General features: G+C 55.1%; 1 protein-coding gene across 3 annotated transcripts in view; it reads right to left on the bottom strand.

The window, feature by feature from the left end:
- Positions 1-3,378: 3,378 nt before the first annotated feature.
- LOC133347341 (homeobox protein otx5-A-like) overlaps positions 3,379-27,374 on the bottom strand; it is a 43,295-nt gene continuing 19,299 nt past the window's right edge. Inside the window, exons 2-4 of one of the 3 annotated variants that reach the window (XM_061559542.1) lie at positions 22,060-22,266; positions 10,154-10,332; positions 3,379-6,730 (exon numbers count right to left, since the gene is read on the bottom strand). In XM_061559542.1, coding sequence (XP_061415526.1) covers positions 5,834-6,730; positions 10,154-10,332; positions 22,060-22,156 — 1,173 coding nt within the window. In that variant the 5' untranslated portion in view covers positions 22,157-22,266 and the 3' untranslated portion in view covers positions 3,379-5,833. Of the gene's footprint in view, positions 6,731-10,153; positions 10,333-22,059; positions 22,311-27,374 lie in introns of those variants that run through there. The other 2 variants (XM_061559544.1, XM_061559543.1) reach the window with 2 other exon arrangements.

The following is a 27,374-nucleotide window of genomic DNA, read 5'->3' as shown; positions in this document are numbered from 1 at the left end:
AAGCGACTTCGATGAAGCCTATCATGCGTCACCAGATCAAGCCTCTGAAAAACAGCTGCAGTACCAGCTCAGCGGGTTTTACCTGGGGAATAAAAATGGGCGAGCTTAACGTTGTGTGAAGGCAAGCACAGACACACACACACACGCAGACACACGCACACACACACGCACACGCAGACAGAGAGGCGTACACACGGAGACATCACCCCGTTCCTTAATCACGTTCTCATTTTTTTTTACTTCTAAGACATTGAAAGCTCACGGACAGGGCGATCGCACAGAGTCTCTCTCTCTCTCCGTGTTACACAGCGCTCGGCTCGAGCCGACGCGGGGAAGAGTCGCTCGCAAACACCGTCCAGAAGGGAGGAGGGGAGGAGGGGTAGGAGGGTTTGATCCCCGAGAATCCTCAGCGCGTTCCAGGGGGTTTGCGCGATTTGTCGGACGTCTTCACCCCGTGACGCTCGCGTCAAACGCCGCCTAGGAGCTGAGTCCCTCGTGCGGTCGCGAGGGAATTCCTCTTCGCGGTTCACTCTGAGAAGTCTTCGTTTCACATCAAGCGGCACGGGCTACCGCTCATCGTCCGTCGATGCCACTGCGTGCGTGGGAGGAGCGGTGGTGGAGTGGTGAGCGCACCGCGTTGCGATGTGGGCGACCCGAGTTCGATTTTCGCTCGCGGCCAACACCGGTGCACAAAGTCCGAAATTTGGTCCTGGGCCTCCTCTCGTCGACTCAGCATTAAATGAGTACCGTAGGTGCTTCAGACGTGCTCCTCGCTTTACCGCACGCATGTGTACATTGTACGCATGTATGTGTCATAGTGTGCATACAGTCCGGTTCATTTACAATTATTCCGTGTAACGATTCGTCGATTGGCGTACCATTCAAATCGATTTTCACGCCACGACATCGACTCGCGCTCGAGAGAATTAGGCGACTCGGTTACGCGTGAACGCAACACGCATTGCACATTTGCATTCAGGGTTACGGCGAGAAGTCGGTTACAAACGAGACGGAACAATGCAAGTGAAACACACAGAGACGTTTGCTGTGATGGGGTGATGGGTGCATCTTGAAAAACTCAACACAGACCCATGGAGTGGAGTGACGGGCATCTTCGACTCCGGTTCACAACCCCGATTAGACACTAAGTGTCGAAACCGGTCCAGAGTTTTGCTTGTACCGAATCACTGCTGATGAGCGTATTCACTCCCACAAGGCCGTGGGGCCGAATACTTTCATCTTGCACGTGGACATCCACACGGAGGAGACGTTACATGTACAGTGTACTGTACACGTGTGTGCTGCAAGTGATATTCACGTGAGGGCCTACGGATGAGGATGCACGAGCGACGCCGCTCTGTCCCGCACGCGTTTGGGCTTCGTTTATCGGGAGGGAATAAAAAGAAAATAGGGTTGAAGTTACCGACAAAGCGCCCATTGTGACGTAACTGCGCACGTGCTAAATCGGCGAAGTGGGTCTCGGTGACGCCACCACAGCGCCACATGGGCGCGCCCAGCCGTAGTTTTGAACACGCAGTCGGCCTTTCGCGACCAACATGATCCACGAGAGAGATTTTGTGTGAGATCGCGTGAATATGATGAGTGTGTCGGCTGGTGGCGGGTTTAGCGACGCATTTATATTGTGTCGTTAAGCGTAACGATGACAATCCGCGATCTAACCCGAACACCTCGATTATGGATCGTAATTCTAAAGTGGTTTTTTTTGTTTCATAATCGGCGAAGCATAAAACTGGCGCGGGCGAGACAGAATCTTAATATTAAATTATACTGGCGGAATCTGATGAGCTATAAAGCTCTTTGTCCAGTAAAAGCGAGGCTGTGGGTGGAGCTACAAGAGCGGCCCTGGGCTCCCGATGGCGCTGAGCACGAGACCACATCACGGCTTGTTTACACATCGGGAGGAAAGGATTAAAAACCCCCACGTTACTAATCGCCGCTAAGTCAACCTGGTCGTTCTTAATTAACCTCGTGGATTGTAATCAATAATTAACATGCTATTGTTCGGATCTCCGAATCGGCAACTTTGCATCTTGGCGAGGGCATTGTTCTCATCGCGGTGAGACTAAAGCGCAGCAATAATGACAGTCGTAGTCCAAGTGTGTGTCACGCAGCTGCACGCGCACTGCGCAGAATCAACCATTACCCCCCCCCGCCCCCCACAAGTAGCGGAGCGAGCATGGAGCAGGCGGGGGGGGGGTGCCATGCCCCCCCCCGTCACCAAGAGAGATGTTTTCACCAACAACGTATAAGAACAAAAAGCACAAAAACGCGGTTGAAATTACAATTTGTTTATGTAAATTTTCAAACATTTATCTTCGACGTTTTATTTTAAATCTAATTAGAGCGGTAACGTTTGGCCTCTGAATGTTTGCGCATCGCGTGTTTGTGTGTCTCTCTGTTGTTGTTGTCACCGTGGGACCGGGGCAGGCGAGCGGGGCCGTCGTGGCTGCATTCTGCCACGGCAAAGCGCCCCCACAGCGGTAAATGTCCGAGACCGTGAGCGTGATGATCGCACGGAGGGCTTTCTCCACCAATATCATCCAGAGGTTTTTGTTTGGGTTAGCTCGCGTAAATATGTGTGTCGTAAAACCCCGCCACCACCCGACACAGCCAATTCGTAAAGCTTGTCACGGAACCGTGTCGATTCGTTGCTAGTCCAGCACGCCGGTGGTGTGTTGGAGGGTAAGCCCACGACAATTACAATTACAGCGCAGTGACGTTTCGCCGGCAATGACGTGACGAGAGCTCGGGGAGCCGCGATGTGGACCAGCCTCTCGGTGCGAGACGAATCAAATATTGGGGTGGGGGGGGGCACATGAACGATTGCCGCATCCCCTGCACGGACTTTGTCGTTGTTACTCCGCCACCACCGACGACGACGACGACGATTTTCTAGCGATTGCTGCCTCCACCCTCGCGACTCGCGCGCGCCCGAGACGTCGCGACCTCTCCACGGCGCGTGGCGTTCCCCGTGCCTCTCGGTTCCATCGCCCTCGTCGCGAGCGGCGCTGTCCCCGTTTGGCACGCGATGATAACACGGGTACATTTAAAACAAACCCATCACAAATCGTGGATTTTATGAGACGCGCGAGGCGGTTGATTTGTTTGTGTTTGTTACGGAGTAATCGTGACGAGCCGAGAGCACGCGGCTCCTCGACTTGGCCGTGCAGCCGAGTCGCGCGGAACGGTGACGATGGCGGTCCTCACCCGGTGACTCCCCCGGTGACTCACCCGAAGATTTGATCGATCGAGGTGGTGGGGGGTGGAAGAGTAGGCCAACATACCCCGTCGAGGGGCTCTGTAGCACTCGCTCTGGTGGCGCGCGCGAGCTATTGCAGGGCTGCGCCTCTACACGTGTTTTTACACTCCACGGCCAGACCGGCTCCCGCCATAGCAATGTGGAATGTCCAGTGACGAACATTTAGCGCGGCCTCCCTCCGACGGAGCGGTGGGATTGTAATTTGGCGCGCGGGTCACCCTTCCATCGACATTTATTGGTGTTTGCACAAAACAGTATTCATCATAATAATGATACTAATACTGTTGGATACCAGACTCGTTTTTGTATCCATCGCGCGCGCGTGTACTGTGTGTGTGTACTGTGTGTGTGTACTGTGCGTGTGTGTACTGTCTATACTGTGTGTGTGTATACTGTGTGTATACTGTATGTGTGTGTACTGTGTGTGCACTGTGTGTGTGTACTGTGTGTGTACTGCGTGTGTACTGCGTGTGTGTACTGTGTGTGTACTGTGTGTGTACTGTGTGTGTGTACTGTGTGTGTACTGTGTGTACTGTGTGTGTGTGTTACTGCACGGCGATCCATTTAGAGTTACCCCACTGATTTCGAATGCACCCCCCGTCCCCTCTCCCTCCGTCTTCTCGACAGTGAGTAATCGTGAAACAGCAGCGACGTCTCGGCGTCTTCGCAAAGGAGCAGAGCCACGGCGAGATGGACACGACGGAGTGCGGGGGTTGGTGGGAGACTCGTTAGCAAGAGGAGCTTCAATCAAATGTAGACTTCCCTATTAAGTGGGCCGCGGTCATTTGAGTGGGGCATCTCTATATGGATCACCCTGTTTTTCTGCTGAGCACCTTCCCATAATAAAGTTCAGCGTCCGGCAACGAGCAGCACTAACACGAGCAGTAGTCGAAGTAGAGATGAGGGTGTGTGGGTGAAGATACAACTTACGTGAGCGTAGGGGGACAAAAATATGAACACAAATTCATTGACGAAGCACGATTTGAAGAGAAGAGCGAGAGAGACGGGTATGAAATTCGTTGCCCTGAGAATTGAGCGCAGCAACATCAGCCGGCAGGGGGCACCGCGCCGCGACGTCAAACATCGATTACCCCCCCGCCCCCCACCGTGTTCGACATCGGGCTCGCGGAAGTGGACATTACAGAGCTACTTCTTACATCGTTTTAAAATGCCACGTGGTGCACAATATAGGGGGGGGGAGCGGTTGTGGGAGGGGGCGACGCTTCTCCAGATGCCCAGGCCGTGCAGCAGCAACAGCAGCGCGTTCCTGTCCGTGACCGGACAGCAGACCCGATCGGGGTCTCCGTCTCTGCTCCAACCCCCCCCCCACTCGTACAGATTGTTGGACAAGCAGCGCCTCTTTCACGTACAACCAATACAAGTTAGTTTTTTTACACTTCCCATCGGCCTCGCGGTCCCCTTCAGGACGGCGCAACATCAGCAGCGTCGACTTGGCACAAGCAATGCTCCGGGAGCGGTTTCGACCCACAGCGTCTCATCGGCAGTCGCGCTCGCTTGACATCAACGCCGGCGAACTGGCAGATGGTTTATAGGGAGGGTGGACCCTCTCTTATAAAGATGCGGGTCCCTCGTTTTACGTAAAACTCTACAACACAACACACGAGAATCAGCGGCGACGCTCTATTTACATCCTGCACCGGCATTGACGCAGAGCGAGCCCGAATCTGCTGACGGGGCACGGCGGGTCGACAGCGCCGCAGAGTTTGCCTGCGCCGAATCAACGCTGCTCAAATGATGCAGAACTGTGGGGATTCGCCGAGTGTGGAGATTTTGCCGTTTGCCAGCAACGGGGGGGGGAACGATTCGCGTCTGGCGCGCACGACCCCACGCGCCGAGCGAGCGCTCGTGGACGCAACGCTGAGAGAGTTTTTAAACTCGACGGGTTCGTCTCATCGGAGTTGCATGCCGACTCGGCTGACCGACGTCAGTTTGAAGCCTCCGGTTCGTAAAACGTCTGTGGACAAAAAAATATCTTCATCGCTCATCGGATTCCTCCATTCTAAATAAAGATTCTGATTCCGCGAAGAAAACAACAACGACGACGACTTTAAATTGACTTCCAGACTCCACCGTGTGCAGTGACGTCACAAAGGGCCCAGCCACCCCCTGCCCTCCCGGCAGAACGTCCAACTCTGATTGTGCTTCATCTCTCGCTCTCTTTCTCTCGAACGAAGGAAGCCGGGCCGTTTCGACCGCCATGGCGCGCCTGGCGGTTCACGTGGCGACGGCGAAGATGTCGATGTCGTCGTTCTTCTTGACGACGCCAAATGCTTCTTCATTCACGTCCGAATCTCTACGAAGACGCGCGGAGGTCCCGATCCAATCACCGCCGACACCGCGGGATCATCGGCGCAGCGAGGCGACTCGGCACATCCGATCGTCGTCGTCTTTGCCGTCGTCGTCCGGGAATTAAATTCACGCGCGCGGCTTCATCAAGCGAGCCCCACGCGTGGAGTCGAGTCGCGCTCTAAGTCTGTACGGCGGCGGCGGCGGCGTCGTCAGCCGTGGCGACCGCATGGCGCTCCGCGCGGCTCACAACGGCTGAAACTTCCACGCGGCGCCCGGCTGCTCCTTGTAGTCCTGCAGGCACTCGGCCGCGCTGAAGTTGAGCTTCCAGGAGGCGCTCTGCTCCTTGTAGTCCAGGTAGTCGCCCCCCGCGAAGCCGTAGCACTGCGGGGGCAGCGGCGCGGCGTGGGGCGACACCTGTCCCAGGGCCCCAACCCCCAACCCCGACGAGGCGGCCGCCGACAGGGGGCTCAGCCCGGCGCTGTGGCTGGGCAGGGTCATGGCCGGCAGGTAGGGCCCGCCGCCTCCCCCGCCGCCTCCCCCGCACTCCACGCCGTAGTAGGAGGCCGCCGTGTAGCCCTGCGGGGGGCCGTAGCCCCCGCTCTGCACGAAAGGCCCCATGGCGCCGTAGGAGACGCGCTGCTGCTGCTGCTGCACGGTGCAGGGGGAGCCTCCCTGCACGGAGGAGGAGGAGTGGTGGTGGTGGTGGTGGCCCCCGCCGTTCAGGGATACCCCCGCCCCGCCCGCTCCCCCGGCAGCGCCGCTCAGACCCAGGGCCCCCAGGCCGAGGGGGTCGAGCTCTGGAGAGACGGGCGCGGGGCTCCAAATGGACGCGGGGGTCCCCGCCGACGGCACGCCGCCCCCCATCACGCCCGCGCCGTTCGTGCCGCCGTGGTTGTGGCCGTGGCTGTGCCCGCCGCCGCCGTTGCCGCTGCTGCTGCTGCTGCTCGTGGTGGTGGTGCCGCTGCTGCTGGTGCCCGTGCCGCCGGCCGCGGGGGAGAAGCGGCTGGGCCCCCCTACATCTGGGGTGCCGTCTTGGGGGGCGCTCTTCTTCTTGGGGGGCCGCGGCTTCACAGGCCCCCCGCCGGACGCGGCCTGCTGCTGCTGCTGCCTGCACTTAGCGCGCCGGTTCTTGAACCACACCTGGAAGAGACGGGGGATAGAAGGTTCAGCGATGCCCACGCGCCTTCGTCTCGCGCACAGGCTGCACGCGCCTGATGATGGCTAAACACGGCAGACGGAGCCGATCCAAATAAATACTTATATCACGCGTGTGTGTGTGCAACATCGCTACATTGGAGACAAAGGCGACCGGGCGTGGTGCTGGCCACCCACCCCCTCGTGCGCCACCGTGCCGGCCTTCATTAGGTGCTCGCTAACAGCACTTGCCCCAACAGTCTGTTTAGGCGATACGGGGGATCTTTGTTTGTGTGTGTGCACGTGTGCGTACCAAGCGAAAGGGGGCCGAATCAAATCGGCGCTCCTGACGTCACGTTGGAGTGTTTAGTAATCATCAGGTGCGCGTAGCCTGTCACGGCTTCGTTCGTGCTGGAACGGAGAAGCCGAGTAAACGAGGAATGCGGTTTGGGAAACCCGAAATTACGACTCTCGTTTTAGGCCCAGTCGACCTAGGCGGGGTTCAAACACTTCGCGTATAAATCACGTGACAGCACGCGGCCTGGGATGGGAGAGCGAAGGAGGGAGCTGTGGAAATCACGACATGGAACGTCGGACAAACGTCGTCGGTGCAATGGTTCCAACCACGTGCCAACGTTGGTCTCACATTGTTGTCGAGTCAGCTCGGTCATCACCTCGCGAGTCGCGACGCCGAGACAGGGAGAGACAGAGATACAGAGAGAGAGACACACAGAGAGAGACACAGAGAGAGAGACAGAGACAGAGAGAGAGACAGAGAGACAGACAGAGACACAGAGAGACAGAGAGACGGCTGCCTGGCTGGGCCGTGCTTGCGACACTGCCCGACACGGGTTCAGGAGCTCGCGAACGACACACACACAGCACACACACACAGCACAACACACACAGCACACACACAGCACAACACACAGCACACACACAGCACACACACACACAGCGCACACACATCACACACAGCACAACACACACAGCACAACACACACAGCACACACACAGCACAACACACAGCACACACACAGCACACACACACACAGCGCACACACAGCACACACACAGCACACACACAGCACACACACAGCACACACAGCACACCACACACAGCACACACAGCACACCACACACAGCACACACACACAGCACACACACATCACACAGCGCGCACACAGCGCGCACACACAGCACACAGCGCGCACACACAGCACACACACAGCACACACACAGCACACACACAGCACACACACACAGCTCACACACACAGCGCACACACACACACAGCGCGCACACACACACACAGCACACACACACACACAGCATACACACACCACACACACACATCACACACACACAGCACGACACACACACACCACACACACAGCACACACACACAGCACCACACACACATCACACACACACAGCACACACCACACACACAGCACACACACACAACACACACACACAGCACGCACACACACAACACACACAGCACACAGCACACCACACACACAGCACACCACACAAACACACAGCACGTGCTCTGCAAGGCACTCCCTGCACGTGGGGGTCGAGGATGTGCCTTAGGCTGGGCTGGCCAGCAGACGGCAGCACAGCAAGTGCACCAATCGCCATCCGTTTTAATCTGTACGGCCGGGGCTTAGTGCTGTCGCGCACGCGCGTACACACACGTGGGGTTTCAGGTTTCCTCCCGCCTGTACAATCAACAATCTCGCCACTAATTGCGAACCCAGTGTGGCAACAGCCCCGGCTGAGCGTGGCCCTCCTGGATGAAGACGTGAATTGTTGCAACCCAGTGAGGTCACGTGACGGCAACGATCGCAGTGTTTACCCGCTGCAGTTCTCTCGCTGTCAATGTATTTTATCATCCTTTCACTTTGTGTCACGATCCACCCCCCTTTGCGATATCCGGTGCGAAGTCACGAGCCTGGGCATCCGTTGTGATCTCTCGCTCCGTGCGAGAGATCGACCCGCAGAAGCGGCCATCACAGAGCTACCACCGAGACGCCTTCTTCCAGTGACCCTAAGGCCCCCCAGCAGTCGCTCTCCCACTCACCCCCCCTGGCAGGCACGACCCACACGGAGTAAACTTCATCCTAACTCTCAATAAAAATGTTTTAAAATATAAATTATATAACTATTATTAATTGCGAAACCTCCATCTCGTGACTGGCTTTACCGCCTCCTGCATCTCGCGTGACGACAGCGCCACGCCGTCGTCGTTGTTGTTGTGGTGGTGGTTGTTGTTGTTGTTGTGGTGCTGCTGCTGGTTGTTGTGGTTGTGGTGCTGCTGGTTGTTGTGGTGCTGCTGGTTGTTGTGGTGGTGCTGCTGCTGGTTGTTGTGGATTTGCGAGTCAAGAATGCTGTTTGGACTCGGTCCGGGCGTGGGTCTGCTTGACGCCAATGTCACGGCGGGGGGGGGGGAGTTGGGAGGGGAGTTGGGGGGGGAGGAGTTGGGGGAGAGTTGGGGGGGAGTTGGAGGGGGGGGGTGCGCGTCGCTGCTGAGCGCGTGGATTATTCCCAGGTAGTGGGCGGCTTCAGCAAGCCTTACGCTGCCGATGAGAAACCGAATGTCGAAACCGGTGCCGAGGGTTTGGTTGTGTGAGACGAGCAGAGCTGAGAACGATCACTCCCAGAAGGCGGCGTGGCTGCCAGGATGTGTAAACACGCAGCCGAGTGGCTCTGCACGGAGGGGGGGGCACGGGAAGGAGGCGAGTCCTGTCTGCGTGTTCACGTTGTTGCGTGGAGGAGTCGCCGCTGTGTTTTGTGTTTCGCTACTGAAGCGACGAGTCGCCAGCCAGGCCGCACGTGCCCATCGGCAAGGACCTTGGGTGCGGTGCCAGCATCAGAGAACCACGACTCGAGGCGGAGGAGGATGAATGAGATCTTGCAGAGAAAGACGAGGGGAGGGAGGGGAGTATGGGGGGGGGGTAGCGGGGGGGGGGCACGTTTCGACGTCACGGTGTCATCCGATGTGACACCTCGAGTTGAGGGGCCCGCGGAGTGGCGATAGCCCCGGGTCCCGCATCCCCCTCGAGACAGCCCTGGGGGTGAAGTTGTTGATGACGATGATGATGATGGCGGAGAAGAAGAAGAACCGAGTGAACTTGTAAGACGAACGGAGAAGCAAGGAGACAGACGAATGAGGATGGAGGAGGAGGAGAATGGGGAATGATAACCATGATGCTTAGGAGGAGAGGAGGAGGAAGTGATGATTGATGGCGATGGAGAAGCGATGATGATGGATGGAGGATGGAGGATGAGTGGTGGTGGTGATGATGACGATGATGATAGAGGATGGGTGGTGGTGATGATGACGATGATGATAGAGGATGGGTGGTGGTGATGATGGATGTAGGATGAGTGGTGGTGGTGGTGGACGAGGGTGGCCCCCACCTGCACGCGCGACTCGGGCAGGTTGATCTTGAGCGCCACCTCCTCGCGCATGAAGATGTCGGGGTAGCGCGTCTTGGAGAAGAGCGACTCGAGGACGTCGAGCTGCGCGCGCGTGAACGTCGTGCGCTCGCGACGCTGCTTGCGCGGCGGCGCTGCCGGGGAAACACGCGCACACACAGCTACACACACACAGCTACACACACAGCTACACACAGCTACACACACACAGCTACACACACACACACAGCTATACACACACACAGCCACACACACACACAGCTATACACACACACAGCTACACACAGCTACACACACACGCAGCTACACACACAGCTACACACACACACAGCTACACACACACAGCTACACACACACACAGCTACACACACACACAGCTACACACACACACAGCCACACACACACACAGCTACACACACACAGCAACACACACACACAGCTTTATACACACAGCTCTACACACACGCCTACAACAACAACCGCCATTCGCCACTAAGTGGCGGTGACGTCACCACAACGCTTGTGCCAGGCCATGTGCACCTTGAGGCCACGTGAAGTGTCGAACGCCTGCTGGCAGGTGGTCACGGGGCAGACCCAGCAGGTGCCACGGGTCGACTGACTGAGATGACCGAGATGACTGGCCCCTACTGTGCCAACTTGCTGTGCTTTAGCCACCCGGCGCTCCGCTCGTTGTTGTGAGCGTCGCTCCTCCGCCCTCCGTTGTTGTTGGAGGGCGACTGCCTCCAACTGCCCAGCAGCGTACTTCACGAGCCTCCTCCACAGAGGCCGATCTTGACACCGCTGGTACCAGTCATCGGCAAGTCCACTCAGCTCCACGTCCTCCTGTACCACATCACTCCATCTCTTCTCTAGCCCGTGCCACGCCCGTTTAGCCACCTCGATCCGGCCGAACAAAAGCTGTTTCGGCATGCGGTGGCTGGGCATGCGGGCTACATGACCTAGCCAACGCAGCCTTGCCTGCCGGAGGAGCTCACCGATGGGACTTTGCCCAGATCTTTCAAAGATTTGTGAGTTCCTCACACAATCCAGCCTGGTTAAACCCAGGATAGATCGTAGGCAGGCCAGCCTAAATGTTTCTAACCGGCGAAGATGCTCCATTAGGGGAGTCCACGTTTCGCAAGCGTAGAGAAGGGAGGTAATGACCGTGGCCGAGAAGACCTGAAACTTCGTGCGGAGCGACAGACCAGGTAGCTTTCACACAGCGTTACGCAACCGATGAAAAGATATTGTCGCTCGACTGATTCGGAGTGAGACCTCTGCTGTCAAACCGGAGCCGGTCATGAGCACACTGCCCAGGTATGGGAAACTCTCCACTCTCTCCACAACTGCCCCATCTCCTTTGTCTTCCCGGCGGCGTTGTTTACACATCGCACCAGGTACTCATTTGAGGCTGATTAGACCTAGGAGGAGGTCCAGGATCGGTTCAGATAATCATCACCGGTGTTGGCCGTGAGTGTGAATCCAACTTGGGTCGCTGGGTTCGTAGTACAGCGCGCTAACCGCTACACCACCGCTCCCTCCCCCTCTCACATTCACCGTAAGTCACACAAAGATCCCCCATGTAGCCTTAATAGACTGTTGGGGCAAGTGCTGTTAGCGAGCACCTACGAAGTCACACACACACATAGGTACAGTCAGACATGACCCAGGCAGGCACAAGCAAACACGTGTGCGCACACAACAGGCACGCTGACATTTGGAAACAACAACCGCCATTCGCCACTAAGTGACGAGGACTTCACCACAGCGCTCGTGCCAGGCTAGGTGCACCTTGAGGCCACGCGAGGCGTCGAAGGCTCGCGGGCAGGAGGTCATGGGACAGACCCCAGGTGCCACGGGTTGAACTGCCCGAGATGACCGGCAGATGCACCACCAGTTGCGCTCCCCGCTTCGTCAACTTGCTGAACGTTGTGAGCGTCGCCTCTCCGCTGGAGGGCGACTGCCTCCAACTGCCCAGCAGCAGCAGCGTCCTTCACGAGCCTCCTCCACAGAGGTCGATCTTGACACCGCTGGTACCGGTCTTCGGGCAAGTCCACTCAGCTCCACATCCTCCCGTACCGCATCAGCTCCATCTCTCTTCTCCGGCCCGTGCCGCGCCCTTTTTACCCCCCCCCCCCCCTCTCTATCCGGCCCAACAGAAGCTGCTTGGGCATGCGGTGGTGGCAGAGCATGCGGGCGACGCGACCCGGCCAACGCAGCCTCGCCCGCCCGAGGATCTCACCGATGTCACCGCGAGCAGATTTTCTCCGGGCTCTGTGAGCTCCTCGCACGATCCAGCCTGGCGCTAAACCCAGCATGGATCGTAGGCGGGGCCAGGCTGAATGTCTCGAACCTGCCCAGAGGTTCCTTTAAAAGGGCTCCTAGTGGGCGAACCACCACGGATATCGTCACGCGCACAAGTGCAGCCAGACACGCGCAGGTGCGCGCATAAGCACAGATCACACGCACGGCAAGCGCCAGGCACTTCGCGTGCGTTGTGCTGCTGCTGCTGTACGGTGCCGCAAACTGTTGGCTGCGTACGGTGCGAAAGAAGTTCAACGTACGCTGGCAACGAGTGGCTGATAATGCCGGCACATGAATAGGCCGCTCGTTTTTCAACATTTATGATGGATTATTTTATTAGGCGCGCAACAACCAAACGTTACCGTCCATGTGCGCTATGAAGAAGGGCCATTGACCGAAACTTCGGCTACTATATACGGGTTTCCTGGCGCTGTCGAGAATGAAACGCGAACACTCGAGGCATCCCCTCCCCCCTTACCCCACACCACCCCTCCCCCATCCCCCCCATCCCCCCCTCCCCCACCACCCCCCAGGGTGGGAGCACGTGACGTTAATTGAACAGCAGAGACAAAGGCGGAGCGCGCTCCGTCCTCATTGTTCCCCGGCTCGTTCCGCGATCTCGTCCCTCGCAGTCAAACTCACGGCTCGTCTGTCGAGTCGCGTCATTAGCAAGCGGCGCACACGAGAACAGATATAAAGATCTCCCCCCCCCCCCTCCAGCCTTAACGCAATGTTGGAGGCAAGTGCTGTTAGCGAGTAGCACCTACGAAGTGAGGAGCGGTACGCGAGGGTGTTAGTGGCCAGCAACGCTCCTACCTGGCCGCCTTTGTCTCCCCAGCGGCGATGTTTACACGCCGCACCAGGTACTAGTTTGAGTCTAAGCTTAAACTCAACTTTGTGTTTTTTACTTTTTACCACCGAGCTATGTAGCTCTTTTTCCCAGAAGCTACCTGGCCACAAATGATAACTCAACAAAGTGGCTTATCACCAGGTGGACATTTACAGCAGCAAACCAACGCGACCACGGAGAGAGATAAACACACGCAAACTACAAACATACAGCAGCAGCAGCAGCATGCGTCATGGTCGGGATCGAGCCCACGACCTCCTGTTTACACCATGCCAGGTGGTTAACGTCTCGCCGACCCCAGGGAGAGGATGGACCCGTACCCTGGGTGATAGAAATTTGCGCAAACGAGATCAGAACAAACGTTGGCAAGAGGGCAGCAGCAGACTCTGCATGCCCAGCTGACATCGCCATTCCTTCCCTTGTGGCCGTGCTCAAACACGAACCCCCTGGGGGCGCGCTACTGGCTCCGCTCTGCTGATGAGTGCCGATCTCGAGAAATCCCGGCGTGCGTCTCAGTTGTCCCGCGGCCTACATCACAACGCCGTAGCGCAGCCGTTTAAAAACTGGTGGCCAATTCGGGTTGGTCAAATTAGGGGGTTGTTTTTATTCGTTGCCGGTAACCGCATCCAGAAAAAACCGGTTTAATAAGCGGTTATCAGTTTACCGCCCATTTCGTAATGTCCGGTGATGAATGTTACATTTGAACTTTGTTTTCAACTTATAAATGAAGACAAATGTAGTACCACGCGGTGGCTTAACCCGTCGTAAGATCGCGTGTGCCAATGGGTGCACGCATTCCCAAAATTCGACTGGAAACGTTGAGCGGTTTCTGCATTTCAAAATCGGTAACCGATTGCGAGCTCTGTGCCCCCCCCCCCTCGAGTTCTCCCACGTGGTTCCGACGTTACGCGGCGTGTCGGTTACAGGAGGCGCACGCTGCTGCTGCTGCTGTCATTATGCAGTGACGCGGCGAATGACGAACCAAGTGGACTAATTAAATGATGACTTTGACATGACCACGATGCGATCGATTGTTACGGATTCCACGCAGTAACATGTGCGTTAGCAGTGGTGCTAAATCACAACTCACTGTGTTGCCTTAGATAGAAATCTAACGTGTATATAATAGACGACGTTTCGGGCAACGACCCCCTCTTGCACACGTGTCAGGAAATGAAATAATAAGTAACGATACGACAATATTTTGAAAAAACGGACGATACCATTTGTGTGCACACGATATCGTAGTATCACCTGTGAGTGGTGGTGCACTCATAAACACGCGTGTACACAGTGCTGTAGAGTACGCACATTGATGTACACTCGTAGACACTGGTGTACGCACACACGCGCGGTGATGCACACGCGTTCCGAGACTCCATCAGCGTTCATGTGTTCACGCAGAATCAAAATCTGCGTCCTGTTTAACGCGTAAATTCCCGGTTACATAATTGTGACATTTCCACATTCCTGTAGCGGCGGGGCAGTCCGTGACGGTCTCCAATGTGGTGAGCGGCACATGTCTTGAGGGAGGGAGCGCAGGGGCGAGGTGTGTTCCACGTGTGACGCAGCGTCTAGGTATGCTCCACGTGTGACGCAGAAGTATGCTGCACGTGTGGCCCCAGTCGAATCGTTCGTCTCCTGCGCGAGAGTTATAACTGCTAGACGCATTCCCATACTGGGCAGGATCATTGCGAGACAGACGTTAGTCTTGCGACCAATATCATCCGTAATTAATTCTGGATAATCGTCTGATGAAGCTGGTTTATGATCACCAGCGAAACGTCACAGTACTTGAATTGTCAACGTTGTGGGTTTATTCTGCCACAACAATCATCTCCTACACCCATATGTCACTCCACGTGTACACAAATGCACAATGGATTTTGACAACGGACGTTTTGAGTCATTCCAGACTTTATCAAACTATACAGATATATCAAACAAAGTTTGACTGAAACTATGACGGCGGCAATACACAACGCCCTGCGTCCGTGCACTAATTAAACACGCGCGCAAAGTTACGTGGGTTATGATGAACCAAACCTCCGGTAATACCAAACTTAAATCAACACCTTTGGCGATGTTGCTACTGCGTTGGCAGTGGTGTACAAACAACAACATTCAACACCATATCCATCAATTTCATCGTCCCATTAAAAGGGGAAACAATAAAAATATATAAATAAGACGGCGTTTCAGCTAATGCCCCTTATTAATAAATACATTCCCGTGACGAATGGATGTAAGAAGATCCACATTCTCCTCCAGGCGCGTAACTCGCATTGTTTGAACATATATTGTCGTTTGATTTTACTTTCAATCAGAGAAAACATCTCGACGTTTCGGGCAACCGGCATGTTTTAGGAAGATCGAGATCACAGCGAGTCTCGCCTTAAAGGTAAGGCGGTGTAAATATAGATCCTCAACTCGTTGTTTTAAACGTCACTTTTCCTCGAGAAAGGCCAGTGTGACGAAACGTCTAGACACTCCTTCCCCCCCCCCCCTCTCTCTCTCTCGACAAACCTCTCATGTTTGTTTTTCCAGCTCGGCTCTAGACTGTCGCCTGGGCTTGAGTAATCGGCAGCACGCGCTCCGCTCGCTTCGTCGCATCAACGGAGGCGAATTACTCGACTCACCCATAATGGTGATCACGCGCGCGCGTGCACGTGTTTAGCATGACACTCGGAGCGATGTGGAACTTCAGGCTGACCCCGCCATGAGTGAACCCCATCAACCTCTGGGCCATAATATTCGGGGGGGGGGGCGGAGGGGGCTGGGGGCATAAACCCCAAACCAAATTTCCGCTCTCTTCTATAGCCCCTTTTAGAGCATCGCTAGAACTTACATCACGATGCAGGCCACACACGAATGCGTCAAACTCCACACATTCAGCAATAGCATGGCCCTAGAGCGGAATATATACACATATATATACACACATCCACAGTACAATTCAACGTTTCGAGCAATTGCCCTTCGTCGTAGCTTTTAAATTGCACGTGCCATTAACGAATGTGTCGAGTGTTGTTGTTGTTCTTCTTGTTTGTGCACCACTGCCAACAACAACAACAACAGCTGCAGCACCGATGACCGATGACTCGGCAGCGATGAGCGCCACGTCGCGTTCCGTCGCCCGAGGCGAGGATCCGCGCCTGACCCCCCAACGTCAACGTCTCTACTCCCCATTGTTACAACAATAACAACAATAACAACAACAATAACAACAACAACAATAACAACATACTGTTATGTTTTTCAGTAAAGTCACGTAGGTAAAAATTTAATAATAAATAATAATTGAAATAATAATAGAAATATTTTTATTTCAATTATATTTTTATTATTTATTTTCTACCTACGTGACTTTACCGAAAAACCTAAGAGTATGAATCCTTGCAGTCACGAAAGCTTCAAATCTAGAACAATAACAACAACAATGATAATGATGATGCTGTGATGATGATGATGATGACGACGCTTCAAACGCGTGTGTCGAACAGTCCCGGGAAAGAAAAGAAAACTAGACGGGGGGGGGGGGGTCAATGACAACTTTGGAGTTTGCGTCGACTGCGCAAGGCGCAAGGTGGAGGAGGTTCGCCTCGCGACGCGGCCGCGTGCCCGCGATGGACGCCCCCGTCCCGCCCGTGACGAGGGCGCACCGCTCCATGCGGACAGCCACGAGGGAAGAGTCCATATTGGTGGTTTGGGGCTCGAAGCCCCCCGCCATCTACCCCCCCCCCTCCATTAATTAATGCATTGCTTTATTTACAGTCCAACAAATTGCGTGCGTCTCGTGTTGAATGTGTCACGAATGTGAGCGGCTCAAGTAAGGATGTCACACAGTGGGTCGGCTCCTACGAAACTGGCCCACCCGAGTTCGATTCCCGCACACGGCCACCAACACCCAGTGACTATTATCTGAACCTGTCCTGGGCCTCCCCCTAGGTCGACTCAACCCGAAATGAGTACCTGGTGCGGTGTGTAAAACATCGCCGTTCTGGAGATAGATGCGGCCAGGCGTGATGCTGGCCACCCAAACCCTTCCTCTGCCGTTCCGGCCTTCACAGGTGCTCGTTGACAGCACTTGCCCCAACAGTCTGTGGAGGCTATACGGGGGATCTTTATCTTTGTCAGTCGTCGCTCCAGTTGCGATTAGCAGAACCCTGCGACGTTCTTCCAGAAAGTTTATCACGTAGGAGGCTTTCACGACCAATATCATCCACGTGTTAGATCGCGTAAATGTATAAATGTGTCGTTAATCCCGCCACCACCCGATACAGCCAACTAGTGAGGGTTGTCACGTAAACAGAACGTGGCCAATTCGTCACGAGTACAGCACTAACCGGTGTGTTGGAGAGCCAAGCCACAACATTTACAATCTGAGTACGACGTTTCGTCAGTAATCTTCCGGAAAGCCGAGAACACCTATAACACCGATAACACCTATAACATCTACAACACCTACGACACCTATGACACATATGACACCGCGCCCTGCGTGTGCACAGATCAGTACGTGCATCGCCCGTACCGTGCGCTCTGTGGTGCACGGCACGTTGTGTACTGCGCGTGCACCTGGGCGCTTTGCCAATCCACTGCTGGATGAGGATCTATCCACGTCATGTCTGGGGCCGTGTCTGGATTATTTGAGCATACTTCATGGATGCAGTGTGTTCACACTATTCACCTGCCCTGCGTACATATACGCTATGAGTATATATACTGTTTATACCTCTCTGTGTATGCGCACATACGCAAAAGTCAAAGTTCCCCCGTATTACCTTAACATACTGTTGGGGCAAGTGCTGTTAGCGAGCACCTGTGAAGGCTGGCACGGCACACGAGGTGGTGGGTGGCCAACACCACGCCCGACCGCCAAGATCGGTTTAGATAATCGTCACCGGTGTTGGCTGTGAGCGGGAATCGAACTCGGTCCGCCGGGTTCGTAGCGCACCGTAGCGCTAACCGCTGCACCACCGCTCCCCACGCGCACACACACATATACACACGCGCACACACGCGCACATATACACACACACACCCGCGTCAACACGCGCCCGCAACGGTCTTGTAATTCCGCGACCACGTTGTGCCATGCGCACTCCGTAGGCCGTCACGTGCAGGAAATAATAAAATAATGATAAAATGATAAAATTCTCACGACGTTTCGGCGACAACGCAAGCAGCCGTATATTATGTTTATTTTTTATTATTTTATTATTTCCCTTCTACGTGACTTTACCGAAAGAACCAAGAATATAAATGACACTTTGTTTAAAAGGTCAACGGTAACTAAAATAAAGTTGACCATAATATTGTACCGGACGTTTGTGCGTTCCATAATTAAAAATGTTGTGGATAAAAAAAAAAGGATTCAGAATGACAAAAAGCCTCACTCGAAATCTTCACGTGGCACCGTTCGCCTGCCTTGGTTGAAAAGTAAATCAATTGAATAATTGTAACAAATATGTAGGAAACAAAAATTAAAACGACATCTGGTTATGGCTTTATGAAGTTCTTAGAATGATGAACTCTTCGATTTGTATTTCAAATTACATCCTCGTGGCCCCTTTTGAGCAACATCACTCGAGGTGATATCAGTCACTTCGTCGATAGACCGATCGACTTTCCGTGCGTAAGATCGACCGACTCACAAAGGAGCTGGAACGCACTGCTCACAGCGAGACGCGGGGAGGGTTCAGAGCCACGCTATCGACTGCAGGTCTCATCACAATCACTGCGCCAGTTTCACTACAGTCGTATTCATTCATGATTTCACAGAATTGTCGGGCAAGTGATGTTAGCGAGCATAGATCCCACCATAAATATGAGACACATTAAGAATTTGCGTTTGGCAGGCGCGCGCAGATACAACTAAAACAAAAACACTCACCAGCACAACCACCGACTCTGCTCTACAACGGGGAAAATATATATTGGTAGGCTGACGTTTCGAATAAAGGCCCTTGATCAGAGCGGGGAGATGAGAGGCATGGAGCTTGACGCACCGCAGTTGTGAACAGCACGTGACACGGGGCGATTCAACGGGCCACTCGAGTTGACAAACGCGCAGTTGTGTTCTTCATCGACGCGTGTGCAGTCAGCCTTTCTGTTCTCGAGGGTCAGTGCCCGAAACGTCAGCCTCACCTTTATTTCTCTTTCACACGTAAGTTTGTCGCAGCCGATATTTCTACTATAAATTTATTTAATTAATAAAACATTTATGTGGCCGAATAATCACGTGGCCTAACCCAAACGTCATCATGAATCACTGTGTGTATATATGTACATATACATAAACGAATATTCTGCTAAGGCAGTGCTGATGGCAATATATGGCGCGAGGTGCAAGGCCTCCTGGAATCGCGGCCGAAACAAATGAAACTCGTTCAACGCTGCACGTGCCCGATGATTGTTAAACACGTCTCACGTGCAGCACGTGCACGCGCACACACGCGCACGCGCACACACACGCGCGCGCGCGCACAGACATCTCAACGTCAACTCGATTCGCCTTTATTATTATGAACGTGAATGGCCGAGCGCGTCACGCGCGGGACGCGCTTAGCAATCATCGGGCGCGTGCAGCGCTGAACGTGTCAACTTGTGTTTGAATGGGGAGTGACACAGTGGTGAACGTCGCGTGGTGGTGGTGGTGGTCCGCAAGGACTGGAGTTTGGGGGGACCCTGTTCCAAGGGAGTGTTGATAATTTCTGCTGCGCGCCTTTCCCCACCCATTGGTTGGAAGCACCATGTACGTCGTTGATTGTTGAACTTCTTTCGCACCGTACCTAGCCAGCCTCGCTAATTCGGAGGTGCGGGGGAAGGACATTTGAATCCCCGTAGGCCCGGGAAACAAGCCCTGCCTGTAGGCACGAGAATGCGCGCGCGTGCGAGTTCTGTGTAGACTGAGTCAACGCATTCTGAGCGAGTCACAGCCGCGGAACCAACACACGGACACACGCACAGACACACGCACAGACGCACGCACAGACGCGCGCACAAGCGCAAACACACAGACGCACGCACACAGACACATACAGACACACGCACAGACGTGCGCACGGACGCGCGCACAAGCGCACACACATAGACGCACACACACAGAGACACACACACACAGACGCACACACACTTCACAGACGCACGCACACACATAGACGCACACACACAGACGCACGCACACACATAGACGCACACACACAGACGCACACACGCACACACACAGACGCACATAGACGCACACACACAGACGCACGCACATAGACGCACACACATAGACGCACACACACAGACGCACGCACACACATAGACGCACACACACAGACGCACGCACACACATAGACGCACACACACAGACGCGCACACACACAGACGCACGCACGCACACACACACACGCACGCACACACATAGACGCACACACGCACCCACACACAGAGTACTAATCACCCCATCCGCATTCTCCCCGACTTAGCATCACAATGTGGCTTATCGCGTGTTCACCCGCTCCGCAGCGGGGCGGCGCGCGCTCTCCAATAATCACAAAGTGGGGAAGGGGGGGGGTGAGAGGTGGGGGTGAGAGGTGGGGGGTGAGAGGTGGGGGGTGAGAGGTGGGGGGGGGGTGAGAGGTTGGGGGTGAAAAGTGGGGGGGGGGGGGGGATGAGAGGTGGGGGGGGGGTGAGAGGTGGGGGGTGAGAGGTGGGGGGTGAGAGGTGGGGGGGCGTTGCTAGGGGCTTAATTAAGGGGGCGGTGCACCGCGGGCAATTAATTACGCATCGCGCCATCGCTGGGAATCGCTAAACAATATACATTCACACAAAGACAAAGATCTCGACCCGGGGAGTCGTAGCAGCACAGACCCTTGGGGCACGTGCTGTTAGCGAGGCGCGCCTCTGCAGGCCGGCGCGGCACACGGAGCGGATGGGTGAGCAGAACAACGCTCGGCCGCCTTTGTCTCTCCAGCGCTGATTACACCACACCAGGTACTCGGTTAAGGCCGAGTCGACCTAGGGGATGCCCAAAACCGGTTCAGATATTCCTTCACGGATTTTGGCCGTGAGCGGGAATCAAACTCTGGCAGACGGGTTCGAGCAAACCGCTGCATCACCGCGCCTCACAGGCAAGCCGAACACATCCTCACGCAGTCCACAAGCAGCGCACACACCCTACACACACACCCACACACACCCAAACACACCCCTACACACAGCACACATAGCACACACACACGCCTACACACGCACCCACACACCGCACACACACCCCTACACACACCGCACACACACCCCTACACACACCGCACACACACACCCCTACACACCACACACACACCTACACACCACACACACCTACACACCACACACACCCACACGCCTTTCTACACACCGCACACATACCTAGACACCACACACACCTACATACCACACGAAATAAACAGGGCACACACATACACTATTGCACCACACACACACATATTAGAACCACAGAGATCCCCGTGTATCCTTAAAACTGTGGGAGCAAGTGCTGTTAGCGAGAATCTATGAATGCCGCTAACGACACACGAGGGGGTGGGTTGTGTTGGCCGTGAGTGGGAATCGAACTCGGGATACCCGAGTTCGTAGCGCAGCGCGCGAACCGTTGCACTATCAACACCACCACACATCAGCACCACCACTAACTACTCACCACCACTCACCACCACCGCTCTCTCCACCCCGCGCGTGCCCTCACCTGGGTATCCCACGGCCGAGTGGAAGAGCTCCATCCCGGCCGCTGAGAGGCCCATGCCGTTCATCGGGTAGGGCGCTTGCTTGATGAAGGCCATCATCCCAAGGACGTGGCCGCGCACGGACCACCCGCGCCGAGAAGGATCCACTCGTCTTTCCTCCTCCTCCTCTATGTGATGACCCCAGGCTGGCGAGGCCCGGCGATGGGCACCTGCGGTGGGCGATGGGACCGCGTGAGTCGCTCCATTCGTGGCATTGGGGCCGCGCGGGCGCGGCGCGGCGGTTTTAACGGCGCCCACATCGCGGCCGCTCCACGCGCACGGGGGAGGGGGTGGAGGTGTGGGGGGAGGAGGAGGAGGGGGAGGTGAGGGGGAGGGAGTGTTGGGAGTCAGGGTGGTGGTGGTGGAGGAGGAGGCCGGGCGTGGTGCTGGCAAACCCCACACCCCCCCCTCGTGCGCCGTGCCGGCCTTTCATAGGTGCTGCTCGCTAACAGCACTTGCCCTACAAGTCTGTTAAGGCTACACGGGGGAGCTTTGTCTTTGATGAAGTTGGAGGTTGTTGTGGGGGTTGGGGAGAAAGGGGCAGAGTTGGGGGCAAGGGGGTGGAGATGGCAGAGCGCCGTGGTGATGGTGATGCTGCTGCTGCTGGTAATTTGGCTGTGATGGTGTTGATGTTGGTGGTGGTGAAGTTGCTGTCGATGCTGGTGCCCGTGATTGCAATGGTTGCTGATGGTGAGGATGGTGCTGTTGGCGATGTTGCTGCAAGTGGCGGTAGCAATGTCGGTGGTGCTGGTTGGTAGGTGTTCTGGGGTTCCGTGCCGGCCTTAATAGGTGCTCGCTAAAATCATTTGCCTTCACAGTCTGTTAAAGGCCGTGAAGGCCTTTGGGTTGTTTTTGGAGCTTGTGCAGCTGCTGGTGATGATGGTGGTGCTGCCGGTAACGACAATAAAGACGGATCGGCTAAAGAATGATGATGCCGATGATGATGACGATGTTGCTGATGTTGGTAATGGTTCAGTTGATCTAACTCGGAGTGGGGACGCCGTGGGAGGGAGAGAAGGAATGCAAAGAAGGGCACCGCGGGGGGCGTGCGAATGAGAATGGAGTTCTGAGTTTTGGGATTTGCGGTGAGGGTGGTGGAGCGGTGGTGCAGCGGTTAGCGCTACGCTGCGCTACGAACCCGGCGACTCGAGTTCGATTCACGCTCACGGCCATCACCAACACCGGTGACGATTATCTGAACCGGTCCTGGGTCGAAACAATCCGTCGACCCAGATTTGTTGTGTGTAGCAAACATCGTCACTGGGGAGACGAAGGCGGCCGGGCGTGGTGCTGGCCACACACAACCCCTCGTGTGCCGTGCCGGCCTTCATAGGCGCTCGCTTAACAGCACTTGCCCCTACAGTCTGTTAAGGCTACACGGGGGATGTTTATGTTTGGTGTTGGTGGTGGATCGTGGTGGTGGTGTCAGGTTGTGGGGGGCTGGGTGGTTGCTCTCTGTTGCACCACGGGAGAGGGATTCCTCCAGTCCAGATGCTTCCCACTCCGACTCGGACAGCGGCACCCCCAGCACCCCCCGTGACCGAGCAGGCAAACGCTTTAACGAGCTGAGTGTTTGGCAGTAATTAACGAGAACAAAAGCCCCGACTGTTATTCAATTAGCGGCCGCATAATTACCCCGCGGGGGGAGCGGGGGGAGGGGGTCGCTGGTGGCTTTGGCTGCAGGGAGGGGAGGGAAGGGGAGGGGAGGGGAGGGCCCACGAGGGTTTTGGGATCCGCAGCGATGTTCTTCTTCTTCTGTTGAAGCCCCAAGGCGAGAGGAGGGGGTTGGATCAAGGAGGGGTCTGGGGTGGGAATGCAGGGGCCGAGGGGGGGGGGTGATGGAGGGAAGGAGGAGCGTGTGGTGAGCATTATATATGTCCGCGTCTTGACATCTCTATCGATTACTGAGCTCCATCGCTCCATCCGCCGTCGCTGCCGCCCGGGATGGAGTCGCCTCGGAGGCTGCCATTGCGGTGCGTCGGTGACTGCGATGCCGCGTCCCGTGCCGCACGCGCGGTCCGTGCCGATCGTGACGAACACTTCCCATCGACCGATCGATGGGAAGTGTTCATCCCGGGGTGTTTCCGCGCGCCCGTCCCGTTCACGGCGTCCGACATTCACTCGCGCCGCGCGCTCCGTGGGGGCTTCTTCGCGACCGGTCGCGTGGCGCGAAATAAAAATTAACAACAAAAAGAGAGAAGAGAAAACGTGGGACATTGACGCCGATCCAACACGCGGTCAAACCCCCCCCCTCGACACCGGGGACCGCTTCTCACGGCACGAACCGCGACCGCTGCCCACGCTGACGCACCGACCAAGGCGCTCGCTTCAGGCTGAGTCGACTTAAGGGAAGTCTCCACCAGGACGGGTTCAGGACGCCGCTGGCTCCCCATGCGGACCGCACGCACTCTCAGATGCGCGCACGCAGCCGTAATAGGAGCTCGCAAACAGCGGTCCCTACCGACAACGGAGCTGAGTAGCCGCAAGATCGTGCGGATAACTGTGTAGCGTGCACGCTCTCTCAGAGATGAGCGCTGGAGGTAGAGACGGGGGTAAGAGATGGGGGTAAGAGATGGCAGGTAAGAGATGGGGGTAAGAGATGGAGGTGAGAGATGGAGGTAAGAGATGGGGGTAAGAGATGGCAGGTAAGAGATGGAGGTAAGAGATGGGGGTAAGAGATGGGGGTAAGAGATGGGGGTAAGAGATGGCAGGTAAGAGATGGGGGTAAGAGATGGGGGTAAGAGATGGAGGTAAGAGATGGGGGTAAGAGATGGCGGGTAAGAGATGGGGGTAAGAGATGGAGGTGAGAGATGGCAGGTAAGAGATGGCAGGTAAGAGATGGCAGGTAAGAGATGGCAGGTAAGAGATGGCAGGTAAGAGACGGGGGTAAGAGATGGGGGTAAGAGATGGGGGTGAGAGATGGGGGTGAGAGATGGCAGGTAAGAGATGGGGGTAAGAGATGGCAGGTAAGAGATGGCAGGTAAGAGATGGCAGGTAAGAGATGGGGGTAAGAGATGGGGGTAAGAGATGGGAGTAAGAGATGGGGGTGAGAGATGGGGGTGAGAGATGGGGGTGAGAGATGGGGGTAAGAGATGCAGGTAAGAGATGGCAGGTAAGAAATGGCAGGTAAGAGATGGCAGGTAAGAGATGGCAGGTAAGAGATGGGGGTAAGAGATGGAGGTAAGAGATGGCAGGTAAGAGATGGAGGTAAGAGATGGAGGTAAGAGATGGCAGGTAAGAGATGGCAGGTAAGAGATGGAGGTAAGAGATGGAGGTAAGAGATGGAGGTAAGAGATGGAGGTAAGAGATGGCAGGTAAGAGATGGGGGTGAGAGATGGGGGTGAGAGATGCAGGTAAGAGATGGCAGGTAAGAGATGGCAGGTAAGAGATGGCAGGTAAGAGATGGAGGTAAGAGATGGAGGTAAGAGATGGGGGTAAGAGATGGGGGTAAGAGATGGCAGGTAAGATATGGCAGGTAAGAGATGGGGGTAAGAGATGGAGGTAAGAGATGGAGGTAAGAGATGGGGGTAAGAGATGGAGGTAAGAGATGGAGGTAAGAGATGGGGGTAAGAGATGGCGGGTAAGAGATGGGGGTAAGAGATGGGGGTAAGAGATGGCGGGTAAGAGATGGGGGTAAGAGATGGGGGTAAGAGATGGAGGTAAGAGATGGCAGGTAAGAGATGGAGGTATGAGATGGCAGGTAAGAGATGGTGGTAAGAGATGGAGGTAAGAGATGGCAGGTAAGAGATGGCAGGTAAGAGATGGAGGTAAGAGATGGCAGGTAAGAGATGGTGGTAAGAGATGGAGGTAAGAGATGGAGGTAAGAGATGGAGGTAAGAGATGGTGGTAAGAGATGGAGGTAAGAGATGGTGGTAAGAGATGGAGGTAAGAGATGGAGGTAAGAGATGGTGGTAAGAGATGGGGGTAAGAGATGGAGGTAAGAGATGGGGGTAAGAGATGGAGGTAAGAGATGGTGGTAAGAGATGGAGGTAAGAGATGGAGGTAAGAGATGGAGGTAAGAGATGGAGGTAAGAGATGGAGGTAAGAGATGGAGGTGAGAGATGGAGGTAAGAGATGGTGGTAAGAGATGGAGGTAAGAGATGGAGGTAAGAGATGGAGGTGAGAGATGGAGGTAAGAGATGGGGGTAAGAGATGGAGGTAAGAGATGGAGGTGAGAGATGGAGGTAAGAGATGGGGGTAAGAGATGGAGGTAAGAGATGGAGGTAAGAGATGGAGGTAAGAGATGGCAGGTAAGAGATGGAGGTAAGAGATGGAGGTAAGAGATGGAGGTAAGAGATGGCAGGTAAGAGATGGTGGTAAGAGATGGAGGTAAGAGATGGAGGTAAGAGATGGCAGGTAAGAGATGGAGGTAAGAGATTGGTATCCACGTGTGAGTCGCCAATTAAGCACTTGATTCAACATTTCCGAGTGCGTAACGGAACTAAGCAAACATTCCGGCCTTCACGCAAATGTGCCCCTTATCAGTAAAGCTTACCGTAAGTCTCGGGATTATTTTCAGGACGGTTCTGCATTCGGATGTTTGTCATACGAAAAAAAAATCATCACCACATTCGTCCATGACGCTGGTGGCTTTCGGATGACACGCAAAAAACGTCACGTTCGTGTGCTCTGAGGAAGGGCCGTTGCCCGAAACGTCACACACTTTATATTTGTTATCTGTGCTTCGTGCACCGCTGTTCGCCAATGAGCACTGAGAGCGGAGTACGCCGGAGAATCCTCACGGTGGAACCGCACAGATGGATTCACGAACACCCCTTGCAGCACTGCCACCTCCTCGCGTCTCGCGAGGCCACGTGATCCACCAAGCCTCGCCAGCCTGTGCGACTGCCTCCGTGACTGTGTGTGTGTTAGTGTGTGTATGTGTGTGATGTGTGTGTTAGTGTGTGTGTGTGTTAGTGTGTGTGTGTGTATGTGTGTGATGTGTGTGTTAGTGTGTTAGTGTGTGTTAGTGTGTGTGTGTGTGTTAGTGTGTATGTGTGCGTGCGTGTGTGTGTGTTAGTGTGTGTGTTAGTGTGTTAGTGTGTATGTGTGTATGTGTGTGTGTGTGTTAGTGTGTGTATGTGTGTGTGTATGTGTGTTAGTGTGTGTGTTAGTGTGTGTGTGTTAGTGTGTGTGTGAATATGCACGCTGTGTGTATGTGTGGCTATGTCTTTGTGTGTGCATGTATGGTGTGCGAGGATAAATATACATGTGTGTGCGATGTGGGTTGTGTATAATGTGTTTAAGTGTATATATATATGTATAATGTGTGAGTGTA

The sequence above is a fragment of the Lethenteron reissneri genome, chromosome 25 (genome assembly GCF_015708825.2).
Source record: "Lethenteron reissneri isolate LAM-NWPU_2019-01 chromosome 25, ASM1570882v1, whole genome shotgun sequence".
Taxonomy (NCBI): Eukaryota; Metazoa; Chordata; class Hyperoartia; order Petromyzontiformes; family Petromyzontidae; genus Lethenteron; species Lethenteron reissneri.
This window is presented reverse-complemented; position numbering and strand designations above follow the sequence as displayed.